This window comes from Nesoenas mayeri (genome assembly GCF_963082525.1).
Source record: "Nesoenas mayeri genome assembly, chromosome: 3".
In the NCBI taxonomy this organism is placed as follows: domain Eukaryota; kingdom Metazoa; phylum Chordata; class Aves; order Columbiformes; family Columbidae; genus Nesoenas; species Nesoenas mayeri.
Genome location: NC_137544.1, coordinates 75,705,756 through 75,719,567, shown reverse-complemented (window position 1 = coordinate 75,719,567; position 13,812 = coordinate 75,705,756). Strand labels below are relative to the sequence as shown.

At 42.2% G+C, this 13,812-nt stretch overlaps 1 protein-coding gene across 1 annotated transcript in view; it reads right to left on the bottom strand.

Moving 5' to 3' along the window:
* Positions 1-8,011, bottom strand: part of FAM120B (family with sequence similarity 120 member B) — a gene marked incomplete at its 3' end in the record, with an annotated part of 63,680 nt that extends 55,669 nt beyond the window's left edge. Inside the window, exons 1-2 of the mRNA XM_080342110.1 lie at positions 6,968-8,011; positions 3,570-3,750 (exon numbers count right to left, since the gene is read on the bottom strand). Coding sequence (XP_080198236.1) covers positions 3,570-3,750; positions 6,968-7,987 — 1,201 coding nt within the window. The 5' untranslated portion in view covers positions 7,988-8,011. The remainder of the gene's footprint in view (positions 1-3,569; positions 3,751-6,967) is intronic.
* Between the last annotated feature and the right edge of the window lie 5,801 nt (positions 8,012-13,812).

Sequence of the window (13,812 nt, the reverse complement as noted above, 5' to 3'; positions counted from 1 at the left end):
GCCAAATAAATATAGCTGAAAGTAAGATCCTGCAAACTGACAGCACATTAACATACCAAGAACAAAATGAAGACATGATTACTAAATGCCAACCCTCCTTGCATGGAAATACCTCTGGGGGAAAAAAAAAAAAGGTAATTTTTTTTTTCAAACTTTTTCCCCCACAGTGCATATACAGAATTTCATCAGTGACATTTAAATAACAACAGTTCCTTTGTTTTATTAGAGTTTGAATGACCAGTAGAAGCACTGCTTAGGCAGCCTAAGGAAAACTTCCACTATGTGCAAAACACTGAAACACGAGTCAGCTGGAAATGGGGTTGTGTGCCCCTTTACACCTGCAACAATGCCCGCCATCCTAAGTGGTCACTGGTGATAACTGGCAAAAATTCTGCTAACGGAGTGGTTCTGACAATGTCAAAGCAAGGGTCAGTCTGGCCTGCTAATGTTAGAACTGGGAGGGATGCCAGGACTTCCAGGAGCTGGCCACAGGCGTAGGCTGCATTATACAACCTCCTAATTGGCAACAGTCACGCAGGTGTGGGTATTTCCATGGACTGCACTAGTGCCAGAACCTGCCTGCTTTGTTCTGAACTCTTCCCACACAAAAGAAAGGGCTTGGCTGGCCTACCAAGATGCATTATTTACTGTTATTTTCCCCTCCTCCTTGATTTTTTCTAATAGTACCAGTTTTCTAGGAAAGATGCTAAAAGTTGACAACACATCACTATACGCAATATTCCACTTAATGATGAGAAATAGCTCAATTATAAAGATATCTTTAAAATACACTGTCAACAAATGCCATGTTATCAGGATCATCATCAACCCCCTATTTATTTTGGTAGGATCAAAAATAAGCCTGTGATTCTAGTAACATTTCTGTGAGTAAAAGTATACGTAGCCTTACCACAGACCAAACTATGCCAAAGTCAGAGCTTGATAAGCAGTTCTTTCAGCAGTGCTGCTTTTTCAGGCAACCACTCATGGGCTCATTCCCACTCCCTGCCATTCCTTTGGGCTGTTTCACCCCAGCTGTTTGTGGCTACACACAGAGTCAGATGGGGAAACAGCAGGTTAGTTACCTGACTACAAGAAAGGGAGGGAGGAGAGAGGGTCTATTTTCAGTTTCTCAAACTAGGCCAACACACAGCTGCACAAACAGCTGCACCAGCACAACTGAGAGCTTGCACAGGGACTAAAAGGAGTGGCTGTGCAAGAGGATTACACTGGCACTGACAGCAAAAGAAACGCTTATCACATGATGGCTTCGGGTAATGTGGCATAGTCTATGTAGGTGATTTCAAAGGATATGAGAGTTTCCAGCTCCTATGGATTTTTGGCTCTCCTGGCAGCCTTGGAAATCTCAACCTAAACATTCAAAATCAACAGTTTCTCGTTTCAGGGTAGAGGAAACAGTTTATGGTATTTTTAACTCGTTCTTACTAAAACTGTAATCACTGCTTTTTCTAAATGTTGGCTGCTTTGCCAGCCAACTTATTTAGTAAATAAGCAGATTTGCAAACTGCGAAGAGGTCAGTTTTCAACACAGGAATCTTGTAACTGAGGGATCTTAAGGAATTAAAAACAAGATCATTAATGCACGTATCTCCCCTGCAAACTGGAACATTGTGTAGAGTTAGCCAAGTTAGCTTCAAAGGAGCTACATCAGCAACTGTATCCCAGTGGCAGCAGACTTGACATGAACTAATTTAATTGGTTGACTCTTTCCAATAAAGTCCTCTTTAATGCTAATCCAAAGTATTTCTACATCATACTACAACCTACATACAGTGTAGGTTACTTCTTCCCATCCTACCTTTCATCAAATTACAACAGTCAGTCAATTTGGCCTCATCTGAGGGAAACTGGAAAAGGATTCTACTTACTTTGTAAAGAACAAAACTTCCTTGTAGATCTAGCAGCAAATTAATAAAAAATAATGCTGACATTTACTATGAATTCCCATTCAGACTCTGAGTAATGATCTACACGCTTGACTTCGAAGCAGCTTTACACTGGAATAAAAAAACAACCCACAAACTAGTACGAAGTGACCTGGTTAAAGCAGTTGGAGGTAGATATATGCACTAAAAATGCAGATTTAATAGGGGTGCCCATGCAGACATAGGCTGAAACCGGAAGGGTTAAGGATTCAGGTGCACTATCGTTCACTTAAGAAAATTATCTCTGGAATTTGAAGCAGGAACTGAGAACAAATAATGCATGTTATCTGTGGGTTTATACCAAAATCACTTTCTCAAAAGAAGACCTCTTTCACATTTGAATTTCAATTTCTATAAGATTCTAAATTAACGTTTCTGTACTTCAGTTCTAATCTTAATCTGAGTACTACAAACACTGTAACACAAATGCAAATTTGCCTACTACCCTGCCATCTCACAGCAATAACTGTTAATTAGAACTTTTGGTCTGGGTGTGTCTGAAAACATCAATGAATATCCTGCTGCTTAGAGGAATAAACAAAACCTAACCAAGTTACAATTGTCTACAAAATTTAGAGGCAGTAGGCCAAAAAGTGAAAAATGGCAGATGTGCATGATTACTGCTGAGATTTTTGTTACTCTCTCCAAATGACTATGTAAACTCTGATTCAGTTTTTCCTATTTTTTTGTTTCCTATTATGGCACAACTTCAACCTCTAGTTGCTGAAGGAAGTCAAGTACTTAATTGCCTTTCTAAACACATTGTCTGATTATTAGGTTTGATGGTGGTGCACTTTCATCAATAAAATGTAAAGTGATTACCAAGGAGAAATCAACATATTAAAAAGAGTAAGAGTTCAGTACATTTTAAATTTTCAACTCACTAACTAGAAGACACTGTAAAGATAACATTTAATGAATGGAAGTCTTAAGAACATAACATTTGTCTAAAGACGAGAATAAAGAATTATCTGTCTTAAAGCAGAAGAACAGAAGAACAGCTATATATACCTGCTACAGAATCTGTTTATACCACTAGATAAAGAAATCTTTTTTTTTTGCACTTCGATGAAAGAACTAATAAACACTGGCATGACTACTTGCATTTGTATTACTACAGTAACTATATTTGACTTTCCACTGTTCTTAAAATTGCAGACTTAAAATTAACAGAAGGTAAAACCTGTAACAGTGCATGACTGTTTTGCAGAAGTGTATTACAACTCACTGTTTCATCTGGAGCTACACTTATCAAAGTAACTTAAGATTTCATACCCCTCAAACTTCTAAAAATCTTCTGAATGTCATTGTTTTGCTCAACCTTTTGATCATTAACAACTTTCACAACTTCCCATTTAACGAGGAAAAAAGAAACAACAAAAAAATATCCCACAAACCAATTTTTAAAAATCTCTTTAAAAGCACTGAAACTGAAAAACATGCAGAAAAACTGCAATTTCATTGTCACATTTTCTCTTGACTCCTTAAGCAGTACACTTCAGCTGCCCACAGTTTTTATCCTAAACGCGATGCTGTTGTAGTCACTGAAACAATGAATTCGGGGTTTTATATTTAAAAATTGAAAGTATATATGAATAACAGTGTAAGTAGTTTAATCCTTACCTTTTCCAGATTCCAACAAGACAGAATAAATATGCTGACGAGCAGGGCGGTAGATCAGTGCCTGTCCAGGAATCTCTCTATCACAGTCATCTTCCAAAGAGTTGCTGCACTTTATCTCTCCATTACTCAGGATATTGAAGATTGTGTAATTTTCAGATTGGATATGCTGTTCTTTAGCTAACTGTTTGTTCAAAAAAGGAAGAAGGCATTATCTCCAAAATTAAGAAGGATCAAAAAGTAACAAAATGTATTCACTGTTCAAGGAAGTAGTGATTTCTTTATTAGTGGAAATGGAGGAAATGTCTAGGGAGGGAACAAGTACTTTTTCAAATAACACCAGCATAGTATATTTTCAGAAATCTATCTTTAGGCAGACAAGAATCCCTGAGAAACCCATCGTTGCCTTTCTTAGCTCCTCCTTGAATTCTTAAAACTTTGTTTTTTTAATGACAGTTTTTTAAAGAGTAATTATTCTTAAAATGATTTCTGAATTCAGACATGGAAAATTTAGCTGCCCTCCTTTAGTTACCTGAAAGCATATCTTCCCTCTTTAAATAGGGAGTGAAGGCATGACAAAACCCAAACTTTTAATTTTATTGCAAGATGAACTACATAAGACAGCTCTATTTCTTTCCTGAGCTGACTTTGTGTAACTTCACCACACTTTTTACTTTGCAATAGCTCTTCCTCAAGAAAATAAATACAATCTGCTCCAATAAGGAAAACCAGGTCTACAGGCTGTTTTCTGTTGAAAAGCAGAATCACAGCATTGCCAAGGCTGCATATTAACCATGAACCACTCATCTGGGTGCAGATACATCTGGCTACAGCAGCCTCAGCACCAACAAGGACCGCTGGTCTGGAGCAGCTTAGACGCAGAAGCAACAAAGCTGCTCTCAGGCAGTGCAGAATTTCAACCAGTAACACCTGTAACCTGGACTGGCCAAGCATAGACCCAGACAGACTGTCTACTTCACAACTTCAGACCCAAACTATGGGAGTGCTCAAACAGCTGAGCAGAGCCAGTGATTTCCATGGGGTGCCACTAATCAATTCTCCTGAACCCATGCCAGATGGTGAGCAGACACTGAAGTGTCTCTGCTCTGTATTCCCTGCATGTGTCACGCTATCTGTATTAGCTGGGTTTTGTGCCCTCCATACGGTCATCTCAGCCCCTTTCACTGGAAATTACCAGACCACCGGCCAGAGCCAAATTCACCATTTCTGCAGAATTCCAGTATCTGCAAATTTGGGAACTTGGCAGGTCAAGGCTGCAGTCAATCACCGAGTCATTACTGATCAAAACTAATGCTATTGAAACGTCATACTTTCAGGAGATACTCTCATGTAAGCATAAAATCAGTGATAGGCTTCTGTGTACAAAGTCATTCAAGAAAGCATTTTCTTATAGCAACAAATGGTTACCCTGGAAGAAATATGTCAGTATTTGTAATATATATAAACTATGTCATCCCCCAAATCTATTTTTGTATTAAAAAAAATCCCAAGGAGTTAAGTATTTCTAAGCATGATTTGAAAGAATCATTGAACTATTTCATACAAATCACTGTCACAGATAGGATATCATTAGAAAAAATCAGTTTCTTGCAACTTCAGAATAATCTAAATTAGGTACTGAAAAAAAATACAAGCTGATTTCAAAAGTATTGCTTTATTCAGTGTTGTATCTTGAAAAATATTTCTGATTTACACCTACAATCAGCTTGAAAGCAGCTAGAAGCAACAACATGAGGTTATGTCCTCAAGGTTAAAATTGAGCTGTGTATGTAATTTATGTGCAGTTCAGGATATATGCAAGGTAAGCAGAACTACATATGGGTTTCTAAATAAGAAGCAAAGCACACACAGTACATATACAAATATTTAAACACCTGTAACAAAACCAAAATACAAGTTAACACATCTACAACTTTAACTTGGCCCAGAAACTGGCTCAAGATAGGATTTATGCAGCGACCATGAGGCATTCTTTAGTAGCGTTTCTAAACATTATTATTTTATTACAGCAGTAGCTCAGCATGACACTAGAGAATTGCAACCTTTCAAATGAAAGATCAAGCCAAAAAATAATGATAACTTGTCATAAAGACCACATGGTACAGTTTCTTAAGGAGTAAGAATTTCATTACTATTGTCTGGGCCATAATCCAACCTAGCTAATTACATTCTAGCTAATTTTTCCTTGCACTTCAAGCATAAGCAGTATTTTTCAACACTTTATTGGGATGTATGGTGGTTGTTTTTTTAAAATAATGTATTCTATTTAACTACTACAGTCAGAAGTGACATGTACTGTATCCAAGTGTGATTTACATATATATATATATATATATGCAGTTTAGCTGAAATGAGCATTGCATAGGTTACATGGTAGCTTTAAAATGTTTTAGAGTCCTTTTAGAAAAGGAAAATGGAAATTCTAGGATTACTTTAGAATACTATGAGGAAAGAGAAAAATAGTTTTAAAGAATGCTCAAGATAAGTAAGAGACAGACAAAAAAAGACTCTCTATTTGAAGTCTGTAAGTACATAAATTACAGAGCAATGGATGTCTAATATGTAGTCTAAAATACACTACCTCATACAGTTTTTTGTAAATTAAATCTCAGTATGTTATCTCAATTGCCATTAATTTACAGAATTGTAATAGACTTACTACTATTGCATAAACTCTGATGCAAGGTAGCTCAGTTTCTATTAGCCAGGTAGGCTACCCTAGCTAATATATCCAAGCTCTTAGAATGACCCAATCTGACTGCATTGTTTCTCACCCCAACATCAGTACACCTCTGCCCTTCTGGGAAGCCGCAAGGGAAGCTTGCTAGTGCAGCCCTGCCTTTAAAGGATTAACAAGCCACTCAAAGAGCTTTTGGTTCATTCAGGGACAATGAATCTGAAGGATAATTAACCTGACCCAAAACTCACAAAATACAGATTTATAGGAAGTTGCTTCATGTCCTCAACAAAAGCAACTTCAGCTTCTGCATTCTTAGCAGAACTCCCTTTAGTACCTTGAGTGCATGTGCCAGGCACAGCCAAAAAGACCACTAACCAGCTGTTGCTGATGAAGCAAAAAGCAAGTAATTACATCATGCAATACATGAGAAGCACATCTTTACACCCAGCCATAGTCCTACACAGGAGCTGCTCCCCATTATTTGACCTACCTGATGCTTCAAAAAGGGAGAAACCACTTTTAATTAAATGTGCTGCATCTGCCCTCACCTTGATGTACCCAATAGTCCTAACCATGGCTGTACTTGACAAAAGATTTTGCTCTTGCAAATTTAAATCAATGGGTTCAGTGTACTCATTGCCAACTTCCACTAAGTAGTCATGGCGATAAAGCGACCATTAGGTTTTAAAAAACAAGGTACCTGAAAGATTTCCTTATCTTGACACATGGCTGTTTGTTGCTGAAGGGGCAACATTTGACAATTTGTTATGTTGGGAAGAATCCATGGAGAGTGCTGTCCAGGCAAAATATAGGACTCCACTCCTTGGGAAAGTAATGTCTTGTCTGATCCCAAAGGTAGCATCTCTTCCAAGTGTTTCAGGCTGCTGTATGAGCATGGAAGCTTTGAGATGTAATTTGCTACAGCTAGAAGTATGTTTGTTCTTCTGTTGTAGCCATTATTCCTGCAGGGACTGGTGACTAAACATTTTTGCCAAAAACCTTCCAACAAGATTTCTGGAACAACATCATTGCCAAGTAAGCTAGCAAAAAGAGGGAGGTGTGTCAAACTAAGACCCAACGCATGGCAAAGATCTTCTCGAGAGTACATAACAGTGACCAGCCTGTCCAAATGGAGCTTCTCAATGGAAAAGTAGGGGCATGTGTTATAGATGAGATAGTCACTATCTTGCCCGAGAATCCCCATGCAGTTATGTTGCAAACCATATGCAGCCACCTCAAAGTCTGCCTCTTGCAATGTGCATACTGTTTTTTGACCAAGTGACTTCAGGGCAAAACGTGTAAAAGTAGGCATAGCAGAAGGAATAGTGAACATTTCTCTCCCTGGTTGTTTCCTGTGAGTCTTGATAAACTGAAATATTCTGGCTATTTCCTTGTTATTCTGAAACCTCCGTTTGATCCACTCATCTCTCTTTTTCTCTTCTACCACTCCATCAAAGTAAAACACCAACTTGATTCCAGCTGCCATAAATGCTTTAATAAAATCCTCTAAAATGGCAAGATACTCTCGCCACTGGCCACCACACACCCAGGATTCTGGTGTATACCAGTATTTAACACAACTCATGGCATCTACCACGATAACAGGCGGGGAATCAGGATGATCGATGCGATGTTTTTCTGCCATCTCTCTCAGATCGACCGTTCTGCATGCATCAGGGCAAACTCTTGCCACAAATCCCTGCAAACCTTTAATGCCCATCGCTGATCTCCAAAATTCACAGCAGTCTGAAAGAGGAAAAATAAAAACAATATTCTAAACTGCAATACTGAGAAATGCAATTAAATTATTCAGTCAAAGCAAAGCAGTTTGGAAACTAAACAGTTGTTTTTCTGCTTTTGCTAATAGCCTATTGTGTTGTCCTGACTTTCAAACTGTTCGAACCATTTTTTTTTCCCATGAACAAATTGGAAATAAGCACCCATTCACTTTGCCTTCCACTTCCACTTTTTGTATCAGTGACAACTGTAAATATCTTAACAATTTCAGATTAATAGTGTAAAATATAGAAAAGTGTGCATTGCTAGAAAACTGGTATAAACATAATTAAAAGCTTCGTAATTTCTTAGCTGACAGTGTATAACACTGGAATTAATAGTTTGATTTTCACACCAAGAGTATACAAACATCTTTAATTGAAGTCAGTGGAAAAAAAATACTGAACTTGGGAAATCAGTCTTGAACGTTGACTGTGCAAATGGCTGTTACCAGCTGAGTTTACAGACAGCAGTTCATTGATGTGGCACCAGCTGCAATACCTCTACTTCTGGAACAATTTTGGTAGTATAATTTCTGCTTTGAAGAAGAAATTCAATCTATTTTACCATCCTGTCATTTGAAGACATAATTTTCAAGACCTGTTTAAAGAATTAGAGGTTTACCTATATTTTGTGAATCTACAAATCTGACCACCATGAATAGTGAAGTTTATATATCAAATGGGATTTCTAACAAACACGGCAATTTTGACCCAATCTATTTTAGAAGACACACATGCAAACATTAGCTAGGAATTATTAATTCAAAAATGAATAAGGCTATTTTTGGTTTAGGAAATACCAAAATATTGAAGAAGAAAGTCTCCAAATTCTGTGTTAGAACTTAGTAGCATGCCAAGTAAACCAATTTACATGTTCTATAGAAAGCTGTGGGATAAAATTAAAACTGTTGATGACCTCCACTTTTATTTCTAGAAGTCTCAATGCAAATAAGTTTGTCACAGCTTCTATGTTAGATGTGCTCTTTACTACAGCATCAGTTTCCTCTACCACAGCAACATTTTATTTTAAAGGACCTTCCAATGAAAAATTGAGGTAACAAGCTCCATCAAGCTTTGCTTTCTTCTTTATTCTCAGAAAACCTGTTTTGTTTTCATTTTGATTTTACCTGAAAGTCAAATCCTTTCCCAGTTAAACAATGAAGAAATTCACAATGTTTTAATTAAATGGATACTATTTTTCCTGCTCTTCACACTGCTGATTACTGACATTCCAATTACAGACTGTCTCCAGAATGTAACATTACAATATACATGCTTACAAAAAGAAAAAATAAAATGAAGTAGAATTCAGAAGAGTATTGCAAATTGACATCTTTTAAAGGTATTCCTGAGTCTTTGGAGTTTAAATATCTAATAGCCTCCAGATACAGTTTTTTATTATCATCCTCTTTAATAACAGAATGGCTGGGATTGGAAGGGACCTTTAAAGGTCATTTAGTCCAATCCCCTGCCATGAGCAGGGACATTTTCAACTAGATCTGGTTGCTCAGAGCCCCGTCCAGCCTGGTCTTGAATGTCTCCAGGGATGGGGCATCTACCACCTCTCTAGGCAACCTCATCACAAACCATTTCTTCCTCATATAATGCAATATGAAATACATACAAAATAAAGCTGAGAGCAGACAGCAGACGTTGTTGTTATCAAACCAGAAATAAATGTGTATGAATCTGCTTCATTGCTACATACGGACACAAGGTAGGGCACAGCTTTCTCAGTGATGCTACTTCCAGTGTCATCTGGGTGTCCTTAAGACTCCAGCCATTTGCTCTTTCAGGAAAGCTGCACCTCTGATTCCAAACAGTTTGAGCACTGGTAGGTTATTGGTTTTTATTATCTTCCATGGACACCTAGCAATGGGTGTGAAGGTCTTAATCTTTCAATCACTAACACACGTGGTCAGACTAAATGTTCTAAAGTCACTACACAGATACCATATGCCATGGCAGGTCTTACTTCTGCAAAAATGCATTACATCCAAGCAAGTTTCAGTTATGATTCAGTACTGTGTTCTTAGTGGCCATGCACTTAGAGCAAGAAATGTGGTAAGCAACTTACTTGCTACACTGTACTGTAATGAATGGAAACATTTTCCCACCTCCTCACACCTGTATTTGAAGCACTCCTCTTACTTAACAACTTAAGCAAGTCCATGATGCAGAGATTATCAGAAAAAAAATCCATTACCGGTACAGTTTAGCTTAATCAATAGAAAGTGGACATCCAAACACGTAAGCAAGCACCTTGCCCACCACTAGCATTTTAATATTATTATCACATTCACTGAAAGTATAATAAAAAAAATAAAGTTTATGTTCTGTCAACCATCCTGTTTTGCTACTAAACAGTAACAGTCATGTCACTCTTTAGTCCATCAAAGTAGCAGAAAAGAGAATAAATAGATTCTACTGACTTGAGAGGCACTTTCATCAGAGGCACCTCAATAAAGTTGGCAGAATCAGGACTAAAATGCTTTACATTGCAGTGCTAAGTTTCCCAAGAGTAGAAACATACACATTCTGTGTAACAGATGAACAGTTTAAGGCTGGATGCTTATTTTTAACATTACTTGGGTAAAATGGAGATCTCAGGTTACCACAGCATCTCAACGGCACTACTATCAAGAGTATGAAACCACAGGGGGAATTTCTGCATAAACTGAAACAATCAAAAACATTCCATGTCATCCTCCCTGCACTGTTTTATACAGACGCAAATTTCAGAGACGTGACCCCTACAAGAGTTGATAATACCACTAAACTTGATGTTATCAGCAAGTAACTACCACGACACAAATTTTATTATGCCCATACATAGTAACACACAGTGTTGCAGAGTTGATAGCAGAAACGTTCAAAATAACCACCCCTGCCCTCACAACAGCCCTCTGGCCGAGAGCCACAGCACAAGGAACGTGGAGCAAAGTCCTCCACTCCTGAAGCGCAGCAGCGCACAGACTGGCCCACAGCTCCCCACCGCCTTGGAAGGCCGGAGTCCGTCCCGGAGACGAGAGCGGGAGGCCGCGGGCGGGTGAAGGGCGGACGGTATCCGCCCGCGGGTGAAGGGAGGGCCGCTGCGAGCAGCCCCTAAAGGGCCGAGCCCCTCCCTCAGGAGGCCGTGCGGCGCCCGGACCGTGCTCCGAGTTGGGCTCCGCTCAGTCTCACCACCGGCAGCCCCCTCCTCCCTTCGCCCCGCGCACTGTGGCCGTTGAACAACCAACCGCCCCCTCCCAACGGCACCGCGGCACTGACCCGAACCTGCGCTTCCGCTTCCCGCGGGGGCGGGCTCGCGCATGCGCGCGGCGCTCGCCCGGGCCCGAGGCGGTCGCTGCTGTCGCTATCCCTGTGTCGCCCCCTCCCCCCCCCCGCCTCTCGCGCGGCTGGGGACAGCCGGCTGCAACGGGCCCCTTCGCACGACAGCGGAGGGGGGTTGGAGCGGGGGGGAGCGGACTGGTCTGAACCGCGGTTGTCCCCGCTCGCGGCCTGGTGTCCCTCGGCTTTGTACGGCCACAATGGGGCCGGAGGGGCCATTATGCCCCCGAACAAACCCAGCCGGGACGGAAGGGGGGACGTGGCGAGATGAAAGAGTCGCGCACCGAAATGGCTTGAAAACCCCCGAGTCGTAGATGGGAGATTTATGTCGGCCCTTGGCTGCGCGGCCTGCTGAGCGGCGCTGGGGGGAACAAAGCGGCCCGGGGCAGCCTGGCGGGCGGCTCCGGCGGGACCCCGGGTTTGCTTCGCTTCGCTTTGCCCGGCAGTCGCCAGTGCAGGAGAGCCCCCGGTTTCTCGGGTGGGTCTCGGGGCACAGCGCGGGATAACGGCGTGGCTGCAGGCGTGCCGGGAGCACCGCCCGCTCCCACACCGCCGGCAACAGGTGGGGACCTGAATAACTTCACATCTTTCCAGGGGGGGAAGAGGGCCATGGGGGAGCCGGTGGGAGGATTAGATCAGATGTTATTGCCGGTGAAAAACTAAACAGAGCGATGCTCTGGGGAGCACAGATTAATATATTGGGTGACTCCGTGTGCACAAAGCCTCACCATTGTAGCTGTGGCTGAATGCCTGTGAATAGGATGGAGCATATGTGGCCTGTCACCGCAGGTGCCCACATCTGTTCGTCTCCGGGCAGATGCTCTCAGAAAAGAGGAGAGCATTTCCAAAAGCTCTGGCCTGCCTCATCTATACCCATCCTCTTTCTCATAATCACCTTCTGCAGAGGAGTTTCTGCTCTCTCCTTCTCCCTCCTCCCCCACCTTCCCTGCATATGGAGAGATGTGGAAGGAAATAAAAACGACACAAATTGGAAGTGGCTGAGAAAGCCCTGGAAACATATGATCAAACTGCTCCCCCTCCAAAGTTTCTTAGCAGCAGGTTTTGTGCTACAGCCTGTGCACAATGCACAAGATGTGTGCACCGTGCAAGGGGAGGTTGCAGGCCACAGGGGAACAGAAAAACCCCTTCATGCACAAAATGCAGTACAGCACAGTGGCATGCTGTGCTGGCTGTCATAGGGGGAGAGTGATCTGTGCAGCTACTGTCTGGAGTGGTAGTTTGCAGCTCCTATTTAAAGTTCTGGACTATGGTGATGGTTAATAAAACCAGGGAAAAGAGAATAGAGGGTTTCCCTGTGAGAACTGGTGAACGCAGTGAATATTGCTACTGAAGTGGGTATTAAAAAGGAATATTTTCAGCCATCTAATGAAATCTCATAGCTGGAATGCAAAACATTTTTCTGAGAAGTGCTGTCATGGTTTATATCCCAAGTACATGATCTGAGCCTGATTGCTCCCCCTCCCTGCTCTGTGACACCCCGTCAAGACAAGCCAGGTGTCAGTGCTGCTCGGGGTTATGCCAGGCTTGCCTGATGGGGTGGATAAGGTGCTGGAGCACAGGGTAAATCTCAGGATCGTGGGATATCTTGGGTTGGAAGGGATCTCAGGAGGTCATCTAGTGCAAGTGTGATCTGTGTTTTGTAGGATGCTGAAGATTGTGAGTGTCCTTGGAGTTAAAGGGGGGCAAAGAGGCCAGTTCTTCAAATGTGAGGCTGAGCTGCTCCCGGGAGGGGCATGGGCAGTGAGAGCATTGGAATCACTGTGTCACAAAGCAGAGACCGGGGGAGGCAGCAGGACCCACCATGCCCGGGGCACCTGCTGGAAGTTTTGGGAGAAGATGCTGTTTCGGACCCGGGGGAGGCCGAGGGCCCGGAGGACAGCAAGCAGGGGAGGCCTCCTTCATCTGGGCTCCTGATGTGCCCTCATCCCCGGGAGGCCCGACGGCTCTGCCCCCCGGGTGGTCAGCGCTTAACCCTCGGAGGGGTCTGCAGCCCTTCGCCCTTCCTACTTTTGGAGCAACGACAGCTCATGCACACGAGCGACCAATTTTTACCTCTCGTAGTTTCCCACAAGCAAAATCCCGTCGGAAGCAAGGCAGGAAGCAAACTCAAGTAGCGCAGGGGAGCGGGGCGGGGGTGGGCTCGCTTTTTCCTCGTGTGCAATCAGTAAAACACATATAGGGGCCACTGCGGGATTTGCCCGGGAAAGGGTTGGAGAGCAGCTGGCTGCGGTAATCTCCTCGGGAGACAAAGGAATGCCCCGTCGGTCCCAGGATCACAGGTAAACACACAGCCATTGTCATGAAAATAAGGGGCTAGGATAGGGCCGGAGCAGATGATTTGCGATTTGAAAAAGGGGGCTGGGGGGGAGGGAAGGCCCAGAGCTGCTTATCTATCATCTGGCCTCGCTGTGTGCCA